The sequence below is a fragment of the Lynx rufus genome, unplaced genomic scaffold (assembly GCF_022079265.1).
Source record: "Lynx rufus isolate CCGP_SWC_20201006 ecotype Redwood Valley unplaced genomic scaffold, mLynRuf1.p SCAF_22, whole genome shotgun sequence".
Lineage (NCBI taxonomy): Eukaryota > Metazoa > Chordata > Mammalia > Carnivora > Felidae > Lynx > Lynx rufus.
This window is the reverse complement of record NW_025814837.1, coordinates 9,888,961-9,916,055: the sequence shown is the minus strand read 5'-3', so window position 1 is coordinate 9,916,055 and position 27,095 is coordinate 9,888,961. Positions and strand designations below refer to the sequence as shown.

At 41.4% G+C, this 27,095-nt stretch overlaps 1 protein-coding gene across 1 annotated transcript in view; it reads left to right on the top strand.

Moving 5' to 3' along the window:
• MEP1B (meprin A subunit beta) overlaps positions 1–27,095 on the top strand; it is an 82,910-nt gene that overhangs the window by 16,047 nt on the left and 39,768 nt on the right. The window contains exons 3-10 of the mRNA XM_047086874.1: positions 12,749–12,767; positions 13,631–13,675; positions 13,762–13,805; positions 15,699–15,777; positions 22,857–22,974; positions 24,023–24,201; positions 25,536–25,754; positions 26,304–26,456. Of these exons, the coding sequence (XP_046942830.1) occupies positions 12,749–12,767; positions 13,631–13,675; positions 13,762–13,805; positions 15,699–15,777; positions 22,857–22,974; positions 24,023–24,201; positions 25,536–25,754; positions 26,304–26,456 (856 nt within the window). The remainder of the gene's footprint in view (positions 1–12,748; positions 12,768–13,630; positions 13,676–13,761; positions 13,806–15,698; positions 15,778–22,856; positions 22,975–24,022; positions 24,202–25,535; positions 25,755–26,303; positions 26,457–27,095) is intronic.

Below are 27,095 nucleotides of genomic sequence, written 5' to 3'. Positions count from 1 at the left end.
GTGTTATATTCATTTCAGGTATACAATATAGTGATTCAAAATTCCATACATCACCCAGTGCTCATCACAAATGCACTCCTTAGTCTCCATCAGCTATTTTACCCATCCCCCACCACCTCCCCTCGGGTGACCATCAGGTTTTACTCTACAGTTCACAGTCAGTTTCTTGGTTTGTCTCTCTTTTTTCTCCTTTGTTCATTTGTTTTGTTTCTCAACTTCCAGTTATGAGTGAAATCGTATGGTATTTGTCTTTCTCTAACTGATTATTTAGCTTAGCATTATACTTTCTAGATCCATCCATGCTGTTGTCACCCTAACATTTTTGGGCCATGGACACCTTTTGTTAGTCTGGTGAAGCTCCTGAGAAGCTCCCTTCTCAGGATAATGTTTTATTTATTTATTTATTTGTGCTTATTTATTTATTTTGAGAAAGAGAGAGAGAGCACGCATGATCAGGGGAGAGGGACAGAGAGAAATAGAGAATCCCAAGCGGGCTCTGCAGTGGATGGAGCCTGACTTAAGTCTCAATCTCATGAACTGTGAGATCATGACCTGAGCTGAAATCAAGAATCAGATGCTCAACCGACTGAGCCACCCACGTGGCCCCAGAATAATGTTTTAAATGCATAAAATAAAATATGTAAGATTACCAAAAAACCTACAATTATATTGAAATCTAGTTAACAAAAAGAATGCTTGTGATACAGTAATACATGTGTTTGTTAATGTAGTAAATGACTAGACCTAGCTATGAGCTCCATGACTGCCATAATTCAAAGCAGCAATGAGCATACACAACATTTCGAGATATTAACACTTACTGTGATCTGATATGAAAATATTTGTTATTTTTATTGGTGACAGTCACAAGTATTGATACCTATTAAGGTTTGTGCTTATTTTGCAATGGAAGGAAATCTTACATTTTAATTAAAAGTCAATGAAATTGAGATGTAATTATTTTACATAATTATTTTCTCCATCAAATTCACAGAACTCCTGAATTCGATTGATAAATGTGGATCTCAAGTTAAGATCAGTGGTGGCTGAGAGATATCCCACCATCATGAATTATATGGGAGGATTACAGACACCAAATGACTCTCGACCTTACCAGATTCTGGGGCTGAGTCTCTGCTTCTCTTAGCCCCCAGAACCACTGTCCCCAACTCTCCTGTTGTAGTATTAGTCAGACCTTTGGATATTTGAGATGTTTGAAGTGATTTCTAATCTCTAGTTCAAGGCTAGAGGTAGGACTCTGAACTGTACTCTATTCTTTGAGCAAATGATTCCCCAGACAGCTCTCCTTAGGTATCCCACCTTAGAAGTTTTTAATTTCCTAAAATTTATTTCACCTTTAGCTCTAAAGTTCACATGTCATACCAAACCACCACCAACAACCTACCTTCCCATCCATCCATCCATCCATCTAAACATTTAATCATACATTTAATAATGATACCATGCTGTAAAGATATGAATGTGTAACTTATCTCCCTTGCTCATAACCTCATACCAGGAAATATCTACATTAGTGCAAAGGATCATCTATGATAGATCCATTCTCTAGGATTATCAAAGCAAATCAAGTCACATCACTATGCAGGACTAGTTTTTAGGGCCAATTTGTGAAATAGGCAGGTTACTCTTGGCTTTTGGTCCTCAGTCCTGAAATGTCTAATGGTTGGCAGTAAAATCCCCCAACATATGTGTAAGCTGACACTCATTTCCATGACTGCTCATTACCTCTCTTTCTCCTCTCTCTTCTCTTAGATGAAGATGGAACCGCAGCCTGTCCTTCCTGTCTGTTTTGTCAGAAAACGGCAATGACTTCATCTGCAGTGTCTGTGAGGTTTTGTTCTTTCATGTTCTAGGCTGAGGCATAACCCTACAGCACGCTCATCTGGAGAGCCAACTCCATGGAAACACTGACAAGTAGCTTCAATTATGACACTTGAATGATGACTCTTGAAGCCAATGTTGTTCTTTCCCTTTTATTCTTACCCTAATTGCAATGAATCACATGTCATCTACTCCATGCACACCTTGCTCTTCTGGCCATACAGAGCAAAGGCAACAACTGGAGGGCCCAGAACCCACAGCAGCACCTGTCAAAGCATAAATCCCTGGTCACAGAGCGGCTGAGCATTATTTATCTATATCCAAAGATTCCATGATGGATGTGTGAGGAATCAGATGCTGCCGCTTCTCACCATTATGGCAGGGATCTGAAAATCCAGAGCTATGACTGTCTTCCCCATCCGAGGGCATAGTCTTTAGTTCAGAATGATGGGGTTCCCCACCTTCCTGTTAGCTTATCAGGTACCTTGGTGACCAGTAAACTTGCCAAAAACCAGGCTGTCACCTTCTCCCTTGCGCTGGCCCAAGAGTCCATCTTCCCTTTTCAGTTGGCTTCCTAAATCCATGTATAGACTACGAGCAAGTACTTCACTGTTGGACCTTGGTCCTTGGTACCTACCTTTCTTTGTAACAATGATCAGGTTGAGTCTTTACAGATGACTTTAATGCCGAGTTGATTTAAACACCGCTATAAACTTTTCAAGAGCAGGGATCATGCCACTTGTTTCTATATCTCCACATAGCACAGGGCCTGGTTGTGGCTTTCTATAAATATTTTGGAATAAATATGTTAATTAAAGTATACTTTGGTTTTCTCCAATAATTTCTCTTGTTCATGAACTCCCCTATGTACACATCTCTGGTCCATATTCTAGTGTTGTCTATATTCTAGGCACTAACTTTATATACATAATTTTTAATATGCTGAACATACTCCTTTTTTTCAGGAACAGATTTATTTTCTTAATTTAAATTTTAGTTAGTTAACATACGGTGCAATATTGGTTTCAGGAGTAAAATTCAGTGATTCATCACTTATATACAACACCTAGAGCTCATCACAACAAGTGTCCTCCTTAGTACCCATCACCCGTCTAACCCATCTCCCACCCCCCTCCCTCTATCAACCCATAGTTCTCTATCATTAAGAGTTTTTTGTGGTTTGTTTCTCTCTCTTCTCTCCATCCCCCCTGAACACACTTCCCACATGTGTATCTGTTTTGTTTCTTAAAGTCCATATATGAATGAAATTATATGGTGTTTGTCTTTCTCCGATTGACTTATTTTGCTTAGCATAATACATTTTAGCTCCAACCACAAATGGCCAGATTTCATTCTTTTTGATGGCTGAGTAATATTCCATTGTGTGTATATGTGTGTGTGTGTGTGTGTGTGTGTGTGTGTGTACAGACCCAGAGAGTTTCACTTTCCCATGCTCAGGTAGCCATTAAATTGATGAACTTCTTCTATTTTTTTTAAGTTTATGTTTTTAGTGATCTCTAAACCCAACATGGGGCTCAAACTCATTCCCCCAAGATCAAGAGTCGCATGCTCTTGTGACTGAGCCAGCCAGCTGCCCTTAAATTGATGAACCTCTTATCTAAGGGCCCAAACCCTTGTCTTTCTGAGTCTTGTTCTACCTTCCTGTCATTATAAAGCAATAGTTCTCCAAGTGTGGTCCACAGACCCCTGAAATGTCCCAGAGACCCTTGTAGGGACCCACAAGCCAAAACTATCTTCATAATAATACTGACATTTTGGCCTTTTTTAAAAACTTAAGTTTATTTATTTTTGAGAGAGAGAGCCAGAGAATGTATGCTCACAAGCGGGGGAGGGGCAGAGAGAGAGAGGAGACAGAGAATCCCAAGCAGGCTCCTTGTTGCCAGCACAGAGCCCGATATGGGGCTCAAACTCATGAACTGTGAGATTATGACCAGTACTGAAACCAAAGTTGGATTCTCAACCCACTGAGCTACCCAGGCCCCTGGGTTGTTGTTGTTGTTGTTTTTTATTGTTGTTGTTGTCTTTTTTTTTTTTTTTTAATTTTTTTTTTTTTCAACGTTTATTTATTTTTGGGACAGAGAGAGACAGAGCATGTACGGGGGAGGGGCAGAGAGAGAGGGAGACACAGAATCGGAAACAGGCTCCAGGCTCTGAGCCATCAGCCCAGAGCCTGACGCGGGGCTCGAACTCACGGACCGCGAGATCGTGACCTGGCTGAAGTCGGACGCTTAACCGACTGCGCCACCCAGGCGCCCCATGTTGTTGTCTTTTTAATGTGTTGACAATTGCACCTTGATGCAAAAGCAGTGGCAGTAGTAGCCATTGTATTTTTTTTGTCTTTTAAGCAGGCTCCATGCCGAGCACAGAGTGCAACAGAGGGCTTGAATTCAACAGCCTGAGATCAAGACCTGAGCTGAGACCAAGAGTCAGATGCTTAACTGACTGAACCACCCAGGCGTCCCTAGTAGCTGTTGAATTCTTCAGCACCATGCCCTTGCAGTAAAAACAACCACAGTCTCACTTGAAAATGTCCTGATGAAGCTATAAAAATTAATTTTATTAAATCTAGGCCCTTGAGTGCACATCTTTTTAATATTCTGTGTCATAAAATGGGAAGTACACACAGAGCACTTGTGCTGCATTCCAAAATATGATCTTTGTTTTGAGCAAAGCATTTGTGTGATTGCTTGAGACGTGAGCTGCTCCAGCTGCTTTTTTCATAGAACACCGTATTTGCTTATAGAACAAGCAGTAGGCAGACTGTGATTATTAGGTATTTCGCAGAAATGTTCTTGAAAACGAATGGAGTGGGCTTAACCTATCCAGGAAACCAACTGACGGTATTTATTACCAATGCTAAAACTTGAGCTTTCAAGAGAAAGAATTTTTGGAACACCTGTGTCCAGAAATTCGTCCCTGCGAATTTAATGGTTTCTGAAATCCTTATCAGCTTTTCGGATGAGATTGGTGGTGTCGACCAAGAGATTTATCTGATAAGGGATACGAAATGTGTCAACATTGGGAAGATCCAGATTTTCTGAAGGACAAGTGGTGTTACAAATCATGCATAGGGAGGGGCGCCTGGGTGGCTCAGTCGTTGAGCGTCCGACTTCGGCTCAAGTCATGATCTCGCGGTCTGTGAGTTCGAACCCCGTGTCGGGCTATGTGCTGGCAGCTCGGAGCCTGGAGGCTGCTTCGGATTCTGTGACTCCCTCTCTCTGTCCCTCCCCCGCTCACGCTCTGTCTCTCTCAAAAATAATAAACATGTAAAAAATTAAAAAAAAACAAATTATGCATAGGGAAAGCATCCATTTGAAATGCAAGATTAGACCAATGGATTTTAATATAACAAAGTATGAAAAGTTCATCGTTGTGATTGAAGAAACTGTGGCATGTGAAATTTGGGTGTAGTATTTAAGAAGAACAGCCACAATCATCTAAAAAGGCTGTTAAAATACTCCTCCTCTTTTCTTTTTTCTTTCTTTCTTTTTTTTCTTTTTTTGGTAGCCATGAGAGGATTTGTTTCTTTTAACGTTTATTTTGAGAGAGAGACACAGAGTGCAAGCGGGGGAGGGACAGAGAGAGAGGGAGACACAGAATCCGAAGCAGGCTCCAGGCTCAGAGCTGTCAGCACAGAGCCCGACGCGGGGCTCAAACTCACGGACTGTGAGATCATGACCTGAGCCGAAGTCGGACGCTCAACCTACTGGGCCACCAGGCGCCCCTGCTCCTCTTTTCAACTACATTTCTGTCTGAGGCTGAATTATCTTCATATGCTTGAATTGTGACAACGTATCACGGCAGATCTGAGAATTCAACTGTCTTCCAGTAAGCCAGACATTAAGAGATTTGCCAAGATGTAAAGCAGTGCCACTCTTCCCATTATTTTTTGAATATGTGCTCACTTTTCATTAAAATATATATTTTAAAGTTTATTTTTGACAGAGAGAGAGAGCATGCGCGAGCGAGTGGGGGAGGGGCAGAGAGAGGGAGAGAGAGAGAGTCCCAAGCAGGCTCCACCCTGTCAGCGCAGAGCCCGATCTCACGAACTGTGAGATCATGACCTGAGCTGAAATCAAGAGTTGGATGCTCAACCGACAGAGCCACCCAGGCGCCCTTAAAATATATTATTTATATTAACATATAATAGGTTTAAAATTTATTTAAAATTACTTTTAATCAATTAATAATATTTCAAAAATTTTTCAATGTGAATTTCTAAGAAGGTCAATATTGATAGATAAAATAATAAAATTTCTTTGTGAGTTCTCAGTCACTTTTCACAATGAAAAGGGGTTTCAAGGCAAAAAATTTGAGGACTGTTGTAGAGTAAGGCACATGTGACAGGAGGGGACAGGAGGCAAACACTTCCAGCAGAATGCCCGAGACGTTTCCCATTCATGGGAGACTGTGGTGAGATCAATCGTACATTCCATCTTTCCTTTCTCAGTCATTTTTGTGGTTAAAGCAGCGTAGGCTGAATGTTACTGCGGGTTAAAAGCTGGAGCCCAAAAAAAGAAGGAAGAAAGAAGACTATCTTTCTCTCAATTTTTTTTTTTTTTGCTTCTGTCCAGCAAATCTGCTCCCACCTGCAGCAAATGCTTAACGTCCATTAAATTTTTTTTTAATGTTTATTTAATTTTGAGAGACAGAGACACAGAGAGAGAGACAGACCATGAGCAGGGGAGGGGCAAAGAGAGAGGGAGACACAGAATCTGAAGCAGGCTCCAGGCTCTGAGCTGTGAGCCCAGAGCCCGATGCGGGGCTTGAACTCACAGACTGTGAGATCATGACCTGGGCTGAAGTCAGACGCTCAACCAACTGAACCACCCAGGCACCCCAATGGACACCCATTTTAGGCATGTTCTGGCTTGGGGTGAATTTTTAATGGCACCACGCCCGCTGAGCTACAGTACGGTTGCCAAACTTTTCGGGCCACCTGGTGATCCTCTTGTGATGGTGGGAGGAAGCTGCTATCTCATCATCCTGCTGCAATTCTCCCCCCACTGTTTCTTTGTGGGCTAGCTCCCAGCATCAAAAAGCTCCCTGTGTAAAGCCAGTCCAGAGGGGTGCCTGGTTGGCTCAGTCAGTAGAGCATGTAACTCTTGATCTCAGTGCTATGAGTTCAAGCCCCATGTTGGGTATAACAGTTACTTACAGAACAAAAGAAAGCAAAACAAAACAGTCCAGGAATTTGAAGTAGGATCATACGGTGTAAGAATAGAATTGTTCCTCACCGCCTCAGCCAACTGGCTTTGAAATCTGAAGAGCAACTCTCGGTCCCTCGGTATTTTCCTGGTGTTACAGATGTGACCATGTTGTCATTGATGTTCACCATGGAACACGATAGATAGCATCTTTGTCTTCAGCCAGGGGTGTGGCTGGCAGTCCAGCCAATTGTGTTGAGTTGGCCGTAATAGCCACCTTTAGTGTAACCAATAGCTAGCCCATAAACAGGAGACTGTGAAGAGTCTGGCAAATAAAAGAAGAGAACAAAAAAGAGAACTGATGGTTCATTTTATGTGACAACTTGGCTAGTCCATGGAATCCAGATATCTGGTCAAATACTAGTCTAAACGTCACTGTGAAGATACTTTCCAGATGATACTAACATTTAAATCAGTAGACTTTGAGCAAAGCCAATTTCCTTTCTTTGTGTGGGTGGGCCTCATCTAATCAGTTGAAGGCCTTAAGAGACAAAAGACCAAGATTGCCAGAAGAGGAGAGAATTCTGCTAGCAGACTGCTTTTGGACTCAAGCTGCAACATTGCTTTTTCTCTGGGTCTCCAGTCTACCAGCCCACCCTGCAGACTTTGGATTTGCCAGCTTCCACAGTTATGTGAGCCAATTCCTTAAGTAAATTTCTCTATCTATATACAGATCCTATTGGTTCTGCTTCTCTGGAGAACCTTGACTAATACAGTAATATAGCACGATTTTGAAAAATCGAGTAAGAGATGGGAGTTTGGGGAGGGGCTTAGAAGAATGTGATTTATTGTGCTCAATCGCAGGGGGTGCAGATGTCTTATGAGCTCTTTTGCCCTTTAATTGGCTGGGGCCATAATGAATTTGTATTCTCCTTGCTGCCCGGGGACTTCTTTAGTCACCACACCTCCATTTTCTTCCTTTTTTCCTAGTTCCATTTAATTTAATTTAAATTCAATTACATGCACCTCCCTAATAAGTTTATAGAAGTGTTGATAAGATTTCATAAAGAGCCACCATTGGGGAACACATGACATAACTTACAAAAACTTTTCGTTGTTGTTTTTGGAAGAAGAACTGGGTGAAGGAAGTGGGCGTTCTAAGAGGAAAGATATGGATCTTGTGTTGCAACCTCTGCACTATTTCCTATTAGAAAGCTTTTCATTCTTGAGATCTGCCATCCTTAGGTCTAGAATATTCTCATATTCCATGGGGGGTTTTGAGAATCACATTCCTGAGAGAAATGCGCTTTCCTGATAGTTCCAGGAGCTCTCAGAACAATCCATATGGCTGGAATCTTGAGCACGGTTCGCTCTAGTCCCCGGGAGAAATGAAGACCAGAGGAGGACCAGCAGCCAGAGGCAGACACGCGCTCCAGGAGACCAGTGAGTGGGGCCGGAGCTATGTTAGACCAGCCAAGGGTGGCCTCTGCATTAGAGCCTCAGTGACCATCCCAGGAAGAATGAAATGTAAAATCTATCCATTAATTGCGGTCAAAACACATTTCCGGAGTTGGATTTCAGCCACGCCCCCATGACTGTGCATGAGATTCCTAGAGGGGCTGTCCATGTGCTGTGTTAGGTAGGGTCCACAGCAGACTACAACCGTCCTTGGAACTGTTGCTTCCCACCTCCCTGATTGCAACTTCCTAACTTGGAATGTGAGCCGTCTGCCCTAACGCATGGCTTGCAGTCAGGGGTCTCAGTTGCACGTGGCTCACAAAAGCAGATATGCGTAATAAATACTTTTATTTTTCGGTAACTGTAATTATTGTTTTGAGTCCCCATCCACATAAATGGGAGAAATTTAACTGCTGCCGATTAAGGATTCCCATCTTTTACTCTGAGGCTCATGCCTAAGCTCGACAGCCCAAGGCCCCATCTCATCCCGGTGGCATCCCCCCTCAGGCACGCTCTGAAACATCTGTCTCTCGTCCGGTCGTTGGTTGTCCTTCTATGCAGCCCTCTATGGAGACACTCGGATTCCTATCCACATGGCCCCGCAGGTGTGGGGCTTTCCCTGATACTTGTGTGCCACTCTGGTCTCTTAGGAGTTATTCTCCTTCCTTCCAAGACATTCTTTTGCAGAGTGTTTTTGTCTCCTTGTGGCTCTAGTCAGGAAACAGGCCCATTTGATTGGGGATCCCAGAAACCATCCGCAGAATCCCTGGGAACAAGTGAGGAGTTGGGTTTGTAACTTTCCCTCTGAACACTTACCCTCCCCTCAGAGGTTGGGAATGACCGGCTCAAACTCACAAAGAGCATCCTCCCAAGTCCTTTGTCTCTACCATGCATCTTTTGACATCCTTCCTATGAGTGCAGAGTGGGGCAAGGACCAATCCTGAGTGGGGAGGGAATTGCTGAGGGAAAAAGACGTGTTGCAAAAATATTATATCGCATCACAGTTGAGAGTGGAATCGTGGGAACACAGAGAGTAGGTTGTCTCTAAAGAAAAGTTATCCCAAGAAAACAAGGAAAAAGGGAAAGAACTGAGAGATGGAACACTAGTTTATCAGAAAACCGGTGACCATTCCTAGCTTTGGACCCTCCCCCTTAGGTTTGCTTGATGGGAATTTTCACGAGTGAGGTATGTTGCTATTTTGCTACTTTATATATAATGATCAAAATATGCCAGATTTCTAACACATAAATGGATTTTGAAACTCAATAAATTTTCTAATATATGAATGAATGATAAAAAAAAAAAAGCCATGGACATAACTGGATATATGAAAGCAGCACAGGGTTAGATGAGCAGAAGGAGCTTCACAAACGTTACTATTTGAAAGATTAAAAGTTAATTTCAGGAATTCACAAAAGGAAAACATAAAAATAAATAAATAAATAAAAATTAATGTGATATTTTCTTTTGCTCAAGTGGTCGTCAATAATTCTGAGGACAAATATGTATAAATTAGAGAACTTATTTCATTAACAGGTCTCAACCAGGCACTTAACTACTGAATGTTGACTCAGGGGGAAAAAAAAAAGCCAACAAACAAGGCTGCAGAGCTGTGTTCAGGATACTGGACTTTAACTCTCTGACTGCAGATAATACTACTACAGCGAGCTGACCTGCAAGATGGATCTTTGAGATCAAAGGCTACAAATTATGATGTTTGCCTTTTAAGAAGTAAATGCTACTCTGACTTTCTTAGTTTGCACATTTCAACTGGAAGCCACAACATGGATTCATGGTATCTGCCTTGGTTTCTGTTCTTTGCCATTCTCTTCCTGGTTCCTGGCTTGGTAAGGAAGCTGTGTTTGGAAAACAATGAGAAAAATTGGGGGCCTATTGCCTGTTTGTTCATGTTTTTGCTTTTTAGGAATTTCAAGATGTGAATGAAATGAGCGGGGCGAGCTGGGGCAGGCAGGGTCACGGGGTGAGAAGCAGCCCCGTCAGAGAGTCAGGGACATGGACATAAAGTTATATATTTCTTTCAGTTTCATTTTTGTGTAACAAGTTTTCTCCCGATAAGGTGGAAAATGTGCAATTTGAAAAGCATTCCATTTTTTACTGCCGAGTGAAATGCATATTACTGTTGCGGTGCCGTAAGACATGAATGGTGGATGTCACAGGCAAAGCCAGAGCTTACGGTTTTGTAGCATGGGGTTTCTCGTCTGCCTCTTTGTCAGGTTAGACCAATCTTCCTACAGTGACAGGTAGTTTGTACCGTAGACCAACCCAAAGTTTTAAACCTAGGGGGTTAAAATCCAAAATGCCTAGGGGGAATTTTAGTTGTGATTTTAAAATAAGCTATTATATTGAGCTGATATTCTATGAACAGGACCTACAACATTGAGAACAAGAGATGCCATTTAAGATACATTATAACTGTAGTTATGAACAAATACTTGATAATGAAAAAAAATTTTTTAATGTTTATTTATTTTTAAGAGAGAGAGCATGAGCAGGGGAGGGGCAGAGGGAGAGGGAAACACAGAATCTGAAGCAGAGCTCTTAGCACAGAGCCCGATGCAGGGCTCGAATTCACAAACCATGAGATCATGACCTGAGCCAAAGTCAGACCCTTAACTGACTGAGCCACCCAGGCACCTCTTGATGACTTTTATCATTAGGCACATTAGCATTCCTCTCTGAGTGTGCCTACGTGTGGCTAATGTGTGAGACAAACAGGCACTTCTTCATATCAAGAGGGGTAACTATCTAACCAGTTCATTCCTACTGCTTGCCAAACAGCCCATATGATTCTGATATTTAGATATGTAAGCTGTATTAACCTATTTTACAGATAGTCTGAGTTTCTGGAAGGTGAACTGACTTGCTGTGAATTGGTGGAACCAGGCATAAAACCCAGACCTGCTGCCTGCCAGTCCCATGAGCTTTCTCACTAGACTCTAGACTTCCCTAAGAAATTTCTCAGGTTTAAGGGGTACCTGGGTGGCTCAGTCAGTTAAGCATCTGACTTCAGCTCAGGTCATGATTTCACAGTTCGTGGGTTCGAGCCTTGTGTCAGCCTCTGTGCTGACAGCTCAAAGCCTGGAGCCTGCTTCAGATTCTGTGTCTCCCTCTTTCTCTCTGCTCCTCCCCTGCTTGTGTTCTCTTTCTCTCTCAAAAATCAATAAACATTTAAAAAAATTAAAAAAAAGAAATTTCTCAAGTTTACTTCATTTTTTCCATTGGGCATATAGTCTAGGTTTTTCATTTGGTCACTTGTAGAGAACCTATTTTCAGAAGTGTTTTTTTTTTTTAATGTTTATTTTTGAGAGAGAGAGAGAGAGACAGAGCAAGAGCGGGGGAGGGACAGAGAGAGAAGGAGACACAGAATCCGAAGCAGGCTCCAGGCTCTGAGCTGTCAGCCCAGAGCCCAATGCGGGGCTCGAACCCACAAACTGTGAGATCATGACCTGAGCCAAAATCAGACGCTTAACCGACTGAGCCACCCAGGTGCTCCTTGGTGTGTGTATGTTTTTTTTAACGTTTATTATATTTTTGAGAGAGAGAGTGCACACACCTGAGCAGGGAAGGGACAGAGTGACAGAGAGTCCCAAGCAGGCTCCACGCTGTCAGTGCAGTGCCTCATGTGGAGCTTGAACTCACAAACCATAAGATCATGACCTGAGCTGAAATCAAGAGTTGGACACTTAACTGACTAAGCCATCCAGACGCCCCTTAAAGTTTTTTTTTAATTGCAAAGTATATCCATTGATTTTTTTTTTAACATTTCTCAAGCAGCGTCTTGAGAAAAACGTGAAAGTAAACCATGATTAATGAGGTCTTCAATAAAATTTCTTTATAAGGGGTTGTTATAAATTACAATAATATTTTAACAATGGGGATGAATTATTAGGTTTTTCAAACATTGCTCCATGAATCCTTCAGAGAATCATGTTTAAAGTGAACATTATCTGAGGGCTGGAGTCTTACATGCTGCCTTCTTTTCAATCTGTGAAGTTAGTTCCTTGTTTCTTTCACCTTCAAATCCATACAACAGCCAATTTTATTTTTTACATGAGATAAGAAGACCCTTTCATCCAAAAATTATTTTAGAGTCCAAATTAGCTGTCTTAGATATAAGCCAGAAATTATTAATATATTAATATTAAAGAACTCCCCTCCCTCTACAAATTACTAGATATAAATTGGAACCAAGAGGGTCTTTTATGTCATGGGTGTCATAATAATGCCTTTTTTTTTTTTTTATGTGTTTGTTTCTCAGCCAACTCCAGAAAACTTTGGTGAGTCTATTTTGAGTTTTGTTCTAAGTTATAGTAAAAGAAAGTCGTGTGGATGATAGAACAACAGGACAGAATAACTTAGGACACATTTAATGCTAGGCACAATGCATAATTACGTATGCATAATTGTATAATTGCATTGAACTTTAGTCAAACACTGGCTTCTTTTGATTTATTGAGAACTGTTTTATTGTTCCTGTTCCAGGGTTCCACATACCCAGCAGAAAAACAGATGGTGATATAGGAAAATCCAAACACAATGACTCACATGAGACATCCCATAAATGCTTGCTGTTACTACTTTTGCTATTTTGCATCAAATCAGGTGGACCCGATGTCCATCCTATTCTGTTGTACCCTTAGAGATTTGGCCCTATTATTTACTCCTTTGCAACTTACAAGAGTAATTCAAATTTAAATTAGGACTTTTGCTTGAGAGTTCCAAGATATGTTACTAGCAAAGGGATATATACATATGGGTAGATTGGGCTGGTTTGGCCAGATTTAAACATTTGCTTCTCATTTCATCTAGTCATCTAGTCTAGTCTTTCAAATTCAGTTTAATATTATACAGAGTGACCAATTTCTTATTCCTGAAGTCATTTGACATTCAAGGGACATGGATAGGACAAAAGCATATATGCAAAAGCCCCATAGCCCCAAGCCTGGCTCATGGGAGGTTCTCAATCAGTCAACCAGTCAATCAATCAATCAATCAATCAATCAATGTATATTGAATCAGAACCTAGTAGTCACTTACCTGATACAAAGAACTTTCCTTACTTTTAATTTGGTAATTGATAAAGATTGTCTTCTTTCAAAACATAATGCTCAATGTGTTTTTCTCTTTCCTTTAGTTAAAGATGTAGATGGTGGAATTGATCAAGATATATTTGATATCAATGAAGGTTTGTAGATTTTCTTTTTTACATATTTTAGTAAGTAGAGGGTTTGAATCCAATTTGCTAACATGAATTTTTATCTTCCCTCTTAGATTTGGGGCTGGATCTATTTGAGGGAGACATCAGACTTGATGGGGTGAGTTGAAACAAAGCAAGGAAGAATCTTCTATTAACTACTGCAAATTAAAGTACAGAGTATATGAGAATGATTGGACAACATGGGCTTTGTTAAGCCCAACTGTCTCTAGAGATACAGTATCATAGAGACAGATGTATTCAATAAATACATTATACCCTGAGGGACTTGCATAATAATGCCTTCATTATCCATTACTCAGATTTCTGTGTGGTTAAAGCTATCGTCACTCACTATGTATGCCTTGATCTTATTGGTCCGATGAATTGTCATTATTGGGACAATATGATGCTTTCATTTTTATTTTCATTTAAGTTTATGTATTTATTTTGAGAGAGAGCACAAGGGAACAGAGGAGGGGCAGAGGGAGAGGAAGAGAGAGAATCCCAAGCAGGTTCCACGCTGTCAGCACAGAGCCCCGCACAGGGCTCGAACTCATGAACTGTGAAATCATGACTTGAGCCAAAACCAAGAGGCAGGTGCTTAACCAACTGAGCCACCCAGGTGCCCTGATGTTTTCATTTTTAAATAAAACCTCCCTGATTTAATCTAGTTGAGGCCAAATTAAACTGAATTTTTAAACATATCAATGAATCAGACTTTTTACTGTAAAAGATAGATTTTGTGACTTCTATCCTGACAGCTAAAGATAGTGTTGCCAAGTAAAAATCTTGCCAAATCTATGCGTGAAGAGTATATGGCACACGGATGAGCATAGATTACTTACAGGTAGTTCCGCTGGGAACTTCAACTCAAGAAGCAGAGCTGTGGTGTCTCAGGTTTAGTCTTGGGCTTGTTCTATCTGTACTCTTTCCCTCTGGATCTCACCTTGTCCAAGGGCTTTAAACGTCATGTCTATGCTGATGATTCTGAAGGTGTGACTCTTATCCATTCCTTCTCCTGCACTCCAGACTTGTCTATCCAGGTGCCAACTGGTCAGTTCCATTTCCGCTTTTATGAGGTGCTTCACATGTAAGGCGTTCTCAACTGGACACCAGTTTCATGCAAACTGCTCCTCCTTGACCTTCGCTCTTGGCAAAGTCATCACCCTACTCCTCTGAATAAGTAAAAAATCCAGGAGTCACCTTTGCTTCTGCTCTTTCTCTCACCCCTCCATCAGATCCATCAGTAAGTTCTGTCATTTCCAATGCAACACATGCCCCAAATAACCCACTTTAATTTGTCTCTCTATTTCAAATATTGCTCCCCTATAATTTTTTTCTCCCTGTCCCTGTCCCCACCCCCCCTCCCAGCAAAGTAGTCTTTTATTTACTTATTTTTTAAGTTTGTTTATCTTGAGAGAGAGAGAGAACACAAGCGGGAAGGGACAAAGAGGGAGAGAGAGAGAGAGAGAGGATCCCAAGCAGGCTTCGCACTGTCAATGCGGAGCACAATGTGGGGTTTGATCTCACGAACCATGAGATCATGACCTGAGCCAAAACCGAGAGTCAGATGCTAAACCGACTGAGCCACCCAGGAGCCCCACAAAGTGGTCTTTTAAACCAGCAATGATATCATTTCACTTCCGGGCTTGAAACTCTTCAACAGCTTCCTACTGCATGTAGAACAATAGCCAAACTTACCCACAGCCTTCAAGACCTTGCATAATTTAACTCCTACCCACTGTCCTCCCATCTCCTCCCCTTCTCTCTTACTGCATCTCTTTTCTGTCTTAACTCTTTAGGCTACTGGCCTCAAAACAGACTCAGAACATACCGAGTGTATTCGCCCCTCAGAACTAGCAGCCTTCCTCCACTACCTTTAAATTTATCCTGCTTAAACCTACTTATTTTCTTACATTTTAAATTTCATTTATTTCTAGATTAACGATTCATTGTTCCTCAGGTTTTTGCCTGATTCATTTAATTAACCCTTCACATTTATTTTTGACAGGCACAAGATAGAAATTCCATCATCGGAGAAAAATACAGATGGCCTCATACCATCCCATATGTTCTAGAAGATAGCTTGGGTTAGTATATACCTTGGAGAATCCATAACTGATGTATATTCCTGACAGAATATAATCACAGTATTTTCACGAGTAGGCTCTTATGGGCTTTCAGGATTTATTTGTTGCTTTATGTGGCTATGGACAAATATTTACTTCTAAAAATAAGCAAAATGAACAATGAAAAGAACCACAGTGATTTTGTCTGAAATATTTGCTGAATTTTGACCAAGAAAGGGATTAACGTAACCAACATTTATGGAGAGCCTACTTTGTGTTGGCTGCTGGGGACACAAAGATCAGGAAGGTAGTCTTTATTTGAAAGCAGTGTTTTCCTCTATGGTCAGGTTTTACGTATGAGATGAAAACAAAAACAACCAGGGGCTCCTGGGTGGCTTGGCCAGCTGAGTGTCCGACTTCAGCTCAGGTCACGATCTTACAGTTTGTAGGTTACAGCCTCGCATCGGGCTTGCTGCTGTCGGTGCAGAGCCCGCTTCGGATCCTCTGCCCCTTCGCCCACAACGCTCCCTCGCTGGCTGTCTCTCAAAAATGAACAAACATTACATTAAAAAAAAAACAACCCCAAATAAGCAAACATAAAACAACCAAACAAAACTTTAGGGACTGGCATTGGTTTGCCAAAATTTTATTTTGCCAAGCGAGGAACTTACCCAACAATAAGAACCCGCTATCTTTATCATCATCTTTTCATAACATAAATAATATTTTAACACTAAAAAGTCAGAAGAATCCAATCCAAAACAAAAGACAGTATAGAAGAAATTTAATTGCAAAGGAAAACTCTAAATGTGGTCCTCATTTTATTTATGGTTTCAGTTGCCAGAATCTTTTTAGCAACTGTTGTTTGGGAAACTCTTCTTTTCTTTTCTTTTTTTTAAGTTTATTTATTTATTTGGGGAGGGAGGGAGAGAGAGAGAGAAAGAGAGAGAGAGGGAGAGCGAGCGCACAAGCAGGAAGGAGCAGGGAGAGAGAATCCCAAGCAGGCTCTGAGCTGTCGGCTCAGAGCCCAACGTGGGGCTCAGTCTCACAACCGTGAGATCATGACCTAAGACAAATCAAGAGTCAGATGCTTAGCCAAATGAGCGACTGAGGTGCCCCTGGAAAGTTTTCTTAAAGTTCATACATTTCAGTGGAGATTCAGATTGGCCAAAAGTTAATTACAATAGAACGGGATACATATTTTGCTTAATGACATGTTGAAAAGCTGTGGGAGCGCATTGCAGGGGCATGTGACTCAGCCTAGATGTAAAGGCATCAGGGGGCAGGTGACACTACGTAGCAGGGCTACCAGGACATTTATGCAAGTTGTACATGGTACATAGGCGCCTGGGAAGGGGGAAGTGGGACTGAAATCAGGTTTGCATTTCGTTCATCAAGAGGCATTTGTTTCTTTGCATGAAGTGCTATTTACTACCTGCCACGTCAAGACTTGCAGCATCTGCCCAGAGGAAGTGCTCCTTTGTAATAATCCGCAGAAAGGCATCATGCGGGCCAGCACGGCTTCTGATAGCAAGGGAAGGGTGCTCCAGGCAGATGGACCACTATGCGCAAGGGCATGGGGAAAGGGTAAACCCTTAACTGGAATTTTGGTTGGAAATGGGGAGTTAGTGAGGTTGAACAGGTAGGCAGAATCTAGTTTGGAAAGACTTGAGTGTTTCCCACATTAAAGAACTTGGTGTGCATACTGATGGTGACATGGAACCTCCAGAAGTTTTTTTTTGTTTTTTTTTTTTTTAATTTTTTTTTCAACGTTTTTATGTATTTTTGGGACAGAGAGAGACAGAGCATGAACGGGGGAGGGGCAGAGAGAGAGGGAGACACAGAATCGGAAACAGGCTCCAGGCTCCGAGCCATCAGCCCAGAGCCTGACGCGGGGCTCGAACTCACGGACCGCGAGATCGTGACCTGGCTGAAGTCGGACGCTTAACCGACTGCGCCACCCAGGCGCCCCCCTCCAGAAGTTTTAATGTGGGTGTGAGATTGTGATCAAGCTAGTTGCCGTAGAGAAGATGTATCATTAGTGGGGGGAAAAAAAAGGAAAAGAGATCAAATAAGGAATCTATAGAAGAAATTCAGGGAAGGATTGAGAGTTTCTGAACCAAGTCTCTCTCAGCGAGGATAGACAAGAATGGACAATTCTAAGACAGCCTTAGGAGGCAATTGTTAGATTTAGTGATTGACTGCAAGAAAAGGGCTTGAGGTAAAGAGATGCTGGTGCTCAGGATTCAGTCTTAGGCAACTGAGTGCATGGTAGTGCCTGTAACAAGAATAGGGAATATGTCTGAAAGAGGGTGAGATACAGAAGTGTGGTGGAAATTGGCATGCAGAGTTCGAAATGTATCAGGCCCACTGTGATGGAGAGATCATATGAAGTGTTGGTGTACAGCCTAATCATTCAGGATAGAGAGAGATTTGGGTGTTCTTAGGCTGTGGGAGGTGGTTGAAGCCACTGGTGTGATGAGCCCCTTGCACTGGTGTGATGAGCCCTGCATATAACATGTACTCCTTAGATAGATGGAGCGTATTGAGTGGCCCAAGAAGATTGTATTGAGCGAGAAGATGGCCAAGATTGGAATTCAGCTTGGGAGAACAACTTTCTGGAATTGATATAGACGGAGGATCTGTTAGAAGTGACTGAGAAGGGAGGACTGGCCAGAAACATAGATGAAAAACCAAGAGGAGGTAGAAAAAGCCAAGGCCAGAGGTGGGATTAGAAACTATAATGTGGAAGGGAAAGATAGTCACTGACTTTAGGAATGGAGGGGGAAATCTGAATGCCTTTAAATATTTATAATATTTTTGGTCTTAATATTTTGATTAAAATATAAAAATTCTTTTATTTTCAAATTATTTATAAAAATTAGAAAAATTGTTTTCCTAAGGTGTTCTATGAAATACCAGTGAGCTTTAAATTTCATTGTATCTCTTGGCTACTTTTGCCCTGAATTTTAACCAAAGCTATTGTAACTTTATGAGCTTTATGTACCTGTTTTTACACATTATAAAACAACATAGTGAATGCCTTGAGGCCCAGAGCTATTTTTCATCTTGCAAATCTGAGGATTAGCATAGTCTCTGACATTTTATAGGCAGTTAATACATATTTTTAAAACTAAATTGATAAACTGGGGTGACTAGCTAGCTCAGTTGGTAGAACATGTGACTCTTTTTTTTTTTAATGTTTATTTATTTTTGAGAGAGACAGAGTGTGAGTGGGAGAAGGGCAGAGAGAGAGGGAGGGAGACACAGAATCTGAAACAGGCTTCAGGCTCTGAGCTGTCAGCACAGAGCCTGATGCAGGGCTCAAATTCAGGAATGGTGAGATCATGATCTAGGCTGAAGTCAGTCGCTTAACCAACTGAGCCACCCAGCTTCTTTGAGCATGTGACTCTTGATCTGAAGGATGTGAGTTTGAGCCCCACGGTGGGCATAGAGTTTACTAAAAAAAATATATGTATATATAAATAAATTGATAAACATATACGAATCAAACATATCAGGTAAAAAATTCAGTCCACATCTTACCATCCAAACTGTGTACATTTTTATATGGGTATAACTGTAGTGTTTTAAAATTTTTTTAGAGGCACTGGGTGACTCAGTTAAGCGTCTGACTTCAGCTCAGGCCACGGTCTCATGGTTTGTGGGTTTGAGCCCTGTATCAGGCTCCGCACTGACTATGCAGAATGGGATTCTCTCTCTCTCCCTCTCTTTCTGCCCCTCCAACTTCTCTCACAAAATAAATAAACTTAAAAAATTGTTAAGTTGTTTTGCTTCATTTTTTATTCTATTTATTTATTTATTTATTTAAGAGTAAACTCTATGCCCAACTTGGGGCGTGAACTCATGACCCAGAGATCAAGTCACATGCTCCACCGACTGAACCAGCCAGGAGCCCCCGTTTTAAATTTTTTAATCTGCTTTATTCAATTGATATTACAGCATTATTTTGTGCTAGTTTTATAACATGATTAAACCCCAAATTTTTAGGTCATTTTTTTAATTCCATGATTTTGATTCTTTCTCATTTGGAAAATACTTTACCCCTGTTTAATATTGTAGCATTGAACTTACTCTCTATGCTTAAAGTGAGAAGAGGATTTCCTCATATTTCTGAAATTTATACCATCTTGAAATGACTCTGACTGAGGAAATCACTAAGCAAAGCCACCCTTACAGGTAGCAAAAGTAAATACCTATGAAGGGTTAGTAAATACCTATGAAGGGTTTACTGGAAGTGACTTCGGGCTCTCCAGAAATCGCTCTTAACCAACATATTCAATTCTGCTTTAGTCTTTTTGCTTACATTCCGGGTGTTACCTGGCTGTTAGATGCAGCTTTTCTGGAAGGGGTGACTCTTGAGGCAGCCATGGATAGCTTCCTGTGAATAAGTGATCATTCCTTGCCTGGGTGTCAGACTTGACGTGTGTGGGGCAGGTAGAGAGCAGACAGGGTAAAAGGAGGGGGGATGGAAATGAAAATCAAGGTGCTAGAAACCTGAAAGGGCTAAAGAGAAAAATAATCCTGAGCAGCTGCTTGCTTAATTCCTAGGCTTATCTAGGACCTGCTTTAGCCTTCAGAGCCCGGGGATTTAAATAGCATGATCCCGGGGTGGGGGTGGGGGTGGGGGGCTCCTGCATCTATGAGTCAAAGATAATTAGCCTTTGGTAATGAAGGCACACAGTAAATGAAGAGCTTATCTTGGTAGAGGGCTATATCCCTTTCACAAAACTTTCACATATGTTTCCTTATTTGACTCTCAATTCAATGAAGGGTAAAAACTATCCTCGTGGGGCGCCTGGGTGGCTCAGTCGGTTAAGCATCCGACTTCGGCTCAGGTCATGATCTAACGGTCTGTGAGTTGGAGCCCCGCGTTGGTCTCTGTGCTGACAGCTCAGAGCCTGGAGCCTGCTTCGGATTCTGTGTCTGCCTCTCTCTGCCCCTTCCCGACTCCGCTCTGTCACTCTCTGTCTCTCAAAGATAAAAAAAAAAAATTAAAAAAAAAAAGCTATCCTCATTAAACTTTGATAAAAGGCCTAGACCTGCATGCTCCTTTTACAGTCTGTCCTTAAAACAGGCTTGTGGTGGTGGGTATCATCATGTCTTATTGTAAGGAAGTGTTAGATTTGAGATAAGAATGCAAACATGATATTTATAGTACAGAAAATCCAGAAACACTTTAAATATCTGACAATAGGAAGTTACTTGTATATGTTACAGCCATATAAGGTAGCCATTAAAATGATAAAAAGAACACTTGATAAAGCTTTTAATGATATACTATTTAGTGAAACACATAGTTTATAAAATATGTAGACTGATTTGTATTTTCTAAAAAATATGTGTATATTGTGAGTATATAACATACAAGCAAGAAGCTTGATGAGAGTGGCTGATTATTTCTGAAGTGATAAGATTTTATAATTTTCTTCTTTTTGTTTATCTGCATTTTCTAACTTACTTGCAATGAACATGTTTTATTTGTGTGGTATTATAAAAGGTGGAATTCTGGGTGCCTCATATAAATTCATATGGATTTTAGGGCCCCCTATGTGAGTCCTGTTCTTGATCCTCACCGAAACAGAGGACCTTCCTACTAATTGTTTTCAAAAGTGCAATGGTCATGTAAGAAGGGAGGAAGGAAATGAACATTCGATAAATGCTCATTTTACTTGGAACTGCCCCTCTGCTTTCTCCTATCCTCACATTATCACCTGAAAAGTTGATTTTATTTTATTAAAAAAAAATTTTTTAATGTTTATTTTATTTTATTTTTTATTTTTGAGACAGAGAGAGAGAGAGCATGAACAGGGGAGGGTCAGAGAAAGAGGGAGACACAGAATCTGAAACAGGCTCCAGGCTCTGAGCTGTCAGCACAGAGCCCGACGTGGGGCTCGAACTCATGAACCGCAAGGTCATGACCTGATATGAAGTCAGACGCTTAACCGACACCCCTTATTTTATTTTATTTTTAAGTTTATTTATTTATTTTGAGAGAGACAGAGACAGCGTGCGTCGGGGCGGGGCAGAGAGAGAGAGAGAGAAAATCCCAAGCAGGCTCCACACTGCCAGCTGCCATCACAGAGCCCAATGTGGGGCTTGAATTCACTAACCTCAAGATCATGACCTGAGCTGAAACCAACAGTCCAACACCTAACTGGCTGAGTCTGATGCTTAACTTTGCGCCTGCAAAGTTGATTTTATTTCCCCACTTAGCTGATAATTTTAGAAAACTCTGAAGGTGAATTGAATTGGCAAAGGTTACGCATCAAAAGTGATGAGGATGGGAAAGAACTTAGGCGTCTCTGGCTCAGAGTCCAAGTGCTTTCCACTTGGCCACACTGTCTCCCACTTCCCAGGAACCACCATCCTTCCCAGGAACCCCTTCCTCCGGGGTTGCCCTCCAAGCTTCTTTTCCTGAATGTCTTTGTTGCTTTCATGCCTCTGCCTTTTTTGAAACAATGGTTAACTTTAATTTGGGTCCTGAACTCGAGAATCTTATGAACAGTTTCCCCAGGAAATGCACTTTGCAGATATAGGTATAGACAGCTACAGATGAGATATAAATACATAGGTGATATACAGATGATATAGATACAGAATAGATACAGATGATAGAAGTACAGATATGGATGCTGCACCTACCATTCCGGAATATTCCTGGACTCCCATCTCAAGGTCCTCAAATTACAAGCTCTGCTGTGAGGCTTTAAATACATACTGTAGCTTCTCAGATGAAGCATGTGACAGTGATGGTTCACTCTGGCTGCCTGTGATCCAAGGTATTTGTGCTCTGAGGTAAGGGTATGGTTTTTGTTGTTGTTGTTCAGTAACGCACCTCTAGTGGTTCCAAAGAAACAAATATGGGGCAAAATCAAGGATCTGAAGAAGAACCAAATACTTGCATATGATACATACTTAATTGGGACTGAATACTAAATTTGGTAAAAATAAAACACTAAACATTCAGGAAGGGACTAACTCATGATAAACAATGTAATGCATAGCCCATTTCCATGGTGAATCGTTCAACAGTGATAATGTAATAAGTGTATTTTTTGTTGGTTTTCTTCCTTCAGAAATGAATGCTAAGGGAGTTATCCTTAACGCATTTGAACGCTATCGCCTAAAAACATGCATTGACTTCAAGCCTTGGACTGGAGAAGCTGACTATATATCAGTGTTCAAGGGCAGTGGGTAAGGTGGAAAGTTTGTCTTCTAAGGGTTCAAATGCCAACCATTGCAGGTATGGCCTGTCACAACAATGGCCCTAGTCCCTGACCTTGAGGGTGGGTGGGGGCTTCCTTAGCTGTTTGCTGGAGCGTAAAAGACAAACTACATCTAGTTTCTCTAGCCATACAAATAATATTTTCACACATGCAACCAGACTACCCACATTAAGACAAGGAGGGTGGGATTGCATGCCATCCAGCCCATAACTTAAGGAACTTCAACCATTCGTAGTTTACATAGTTTTTATTTCCCTCTTTCAGTAAAACGCGTGTACACACGTGTATTTCAATTTATTTTCTTTTTCTCTCTTTCTCTTTTTTTAAAGGCTTTGGATATTTTTTATTTGATTGTGTAATTCAAAACATGTAGCACTAAATTGTGCCAGGCATTATTTTAAGAGTTTTATAAGTATTAACTAATTTAGTCTTCAGAGCTAACTTGCAACATAGGTTCTGGTTTTCTCTCCCATTTTACAGATGAAGAAATGGACTCAGCTAGAGGAATGGCTAAGTCCTGAGTCCATGCTCTTTTTTTTTTTAATATAATTTATTGTCAAGCTGGCTAACATGCGTTGTATATAGTGTGATCTTGGTTTTGGGGGTAGATTTCCCGTATTTCAATTTATTTTAACCTAACTACACTTACTGCTTGAGTTACACTGAGTATTATTTGCCTGGGGCTTGGCAATTCCATGTGGTTGCTACACCTATAAAACTTTATGAGTGGTCATCAACATACCAAGGACCATGTGAAAAACTTGAACATTGCTAGAAAAAATCAGGACTCGGTTGATCAGGAGATGCCTTGCTCCCGTGTAATATTTGGTGGCAGGACCACTTCTCCAAAAATCATGTGATCTGTGAGGTTATGAGAGGGAGGCAGTGTCTTGATAAAAGAGTGAAGGATGTAGGTGGGTTAAATGAGAGGACCGGGCACTGGGGATTGTGCCCCGAGGCCTCAGCCTGCATGGTGAGAACACCCTTTCCCTCTGTCCTGTGAACTCTCCTGTAAGCTGCTGGTCTTCAGTGGGCAACATGCATGTTGGGAAGCAAGAACTCTCCATCGGGGAGAACTGTGACAGAATAGCGACAGTTCAACACGAGTTCCTCCACGCCCTGGGGTTCTGGCATGAGCAGTCTCGTTCCGATCGGGATGACTACGTCATGATAATGTGGGACAGGATTCTGTCAGGTACATTTCTTTTGTTTTCTTACATTTTGGGCCACAAACTGAATTTCTAAGCATGTGCTATCTCCTGCCAACCGTTAATAATGGGAAAACTGAAGTGATGCTTTACTTCAGGTGCATGAGTTCACGTGCCTGAAGGTTGTTGGGGCACTGATACCACAGACCCCTGGTGCATTGGAGCTGGACGGGATCTAAGAAACTGGTGTTTCCCGAAACACATTTTTAGGGAGTGCTGTCCCACAAAATGCTCCCAGATGTGTGCGGAAAGAGATCCGCAGTCCAATTAGTTTGGGAAATCCTAGGTTAAAATAAATTAAACTTGAGTTACTGATACCGCTTTACTGTTCAGAGTCTCCGTTAGAGTAACACATATTGTAAATCTCCAAATACGAAGCATTTCCCGAACTGACTTGATCATCGCCTTTTTTTTTTTTTTTTTTTGAGTATTTGTGTTTATTGTTCTATGGAGCCCATACTGGGAAACACTGCAGCAATTGATGAGCCGGAACTTTTTGGGACTTTCTATTCCAAGTCAGAAATGTCTTAATAACATTGTACAACTGAAGCTCATGTTTTCCACAAGGACGCTTAGTGTCCCCATCTGTCCTGCCTGCAGAGGGTACGGTGGAGGGAGTGGTATTGCTGTCCTATGAGACATTGTGGGGGCTGCTCGGTACTGAGACCCCTGAACATCACAGCTCAGTGATATTGCTGTCTGGTGATCTCAACTGGGGTAAGGCACAGCAGCGGACTACAAGATTTCTGGAGCAAGACAAGTGCTTAGCTTCAATCCATCATCTCACTCTTTAAGATTCCCTGGGTCTTACTTTGACAGAAACTTCTGTCCAGATTTGATAACACATCTATAAGCTTTGGAGATCAGTTCCACCTCACTGTTTCCCCTAAATCATCCCATTTCAAGTTGCAACCAGACGCTCATCAGTGTGATGCTAAACAACCAGGTATCTTCTCTGAATGTATTCGTTTTAAAAACTTGCACACGTGTTCCAGTAACCGTGAAATCCCTGAGTACGTCAGTTCTTTCTAAGGACTCCTGCCTGTATTATCATTCCGAGGTCCCTTCCCACCACACTTCCCAACGTCCTCTTACCTCCACCTCCATCTGCTTTGGGTGCCCCCACCCTCCCACGAGCACCTGCCAATGACCTTGACTGTGTCGATAACACCTTTTAGAATCTACCTTTCTAACAGAAGCTCTTAGAGCCTTACACTAAATGCTAATGTCCAATCTTGGGCAGTGATGGAAGCCTAGAGTAAGGTAAGCTAAATTTTGTGAACATCGAGTAATTAAAGATCTTTTTAAATTTAACATTTAGGCAGAGAGCACAATTTTAACACCTACGATGACCAAGAATCAGACTCCTTGAATGTTCCCTATGATTACACGTCAGTAATGCACTACAGTAAGACGGCTTTCCAAAATGGAACAGAACCAACAATTGTAACACGAATCTCAGACTTCATGGATGTGATCGGCCAGCGAATGGATTTCAGCGACTATGATCTCTTAAAGTTGAATCGACTGTATAATTGCTGTATGTGGCAGGTTCTTTGAAATGTTTTCTGTGTCTCTCTGCCATGGAGGGGAAAATGAGGTGCCGTGCCATTTTGTCCGGCATTGCTGGCTTTTCTGCAATTATGGTTAGATAATTGATAATTATAGTTTTTATAGTTGAAGTTTGATATTAAAAAAAAATAACAAACGTATAAACACCCAAATCCCAATCCATACCTGGGAAGCAATATTTTTCTTCTTAGAAGTTCTGGCCTTTAGCTCTACAAACAAATTGGGTCCTATAGTAACATGCCCCATGTCGATTTTTAAAGAAGGAGCCATCATATCAATGGGATTTTATAATCTGGGTTGCTGTTTAATAATCTGGGTAACGAGAAGAGTGTAGACTCACGTTCCAGAATCAGCGAGGTGTTCCCTTTAACGCCATCCTGGCATTTCCCAGTACTTCCATGACAGTTTTTATTACCTAGGTTATCATGTTGTAGGAGTGTCAATAACTGTGTGTGTGTGTGTGTGTGTGTGTGTGTGTGTGGTTTGTTTGTTTGTTTGTTTGTTTTTGCTTTTGTAGCCTCTTCCTTGAGCTTTCTGGACTCGTGCAACTTTGAACTGGAAAACGTGTGTGGTATGATTCAAAGTTCAGGTGATAGTGCTGACTGGCAACGGACTTCCCAGGTCCCCAGGGGCCCAGAGAGCGATCACTCCAACATGGGCCAGTGCAAAGGTAACAGGAGTGAGATACTTCTAGATTTTACACTTGGTGGCTCCAGTCTTTTCCTTGGCCATGAAAGACTGGGATTTTGTCTCTAATTTCTATCTGAACTATTAATGATAACCCATTCAGTTGCTACTAAGGAAACAGTTCTGTGCCTTGTAAGGACATGGTTCATTTCTTTGCTTTTACTCTCTGACTTATCTTTCTGTGAGTCAGAATTGGGCTCTGTGAAGCCTCTCTACCTATACGTGCCCACAGCAGGAGGGGACAGTATCTCCCGGAAAGACTCTTATCTACAGGGCAGTGGGGTGGTTTTCTCAAAGCTTGCCAGATACAAGACACTTTGCAGTCAACGGCACAATGTTGTGAATTAATCACTTTCAGAATTCCAGCTGGTTGTGATTACATGCTCCTGTTACAAGAATCCTTAAAATGAAGAGTCAAAGTACAATTGATTTAATTTTTTTCAGATGAGTATCCTTTTCCATAATAATTTTGTTTTAAATTAAATAGTCATTTATTTGGCTACAAGTACTCAATTTTTATTTATTTGCTCACTTCTGGCAATAAAGATGTAAAATTAGACTTCAAAACTTAGGGTCATTGCATGAGAGCTCAGCCAGTCTAGGCAGTGGTTGAGGTCCCTAA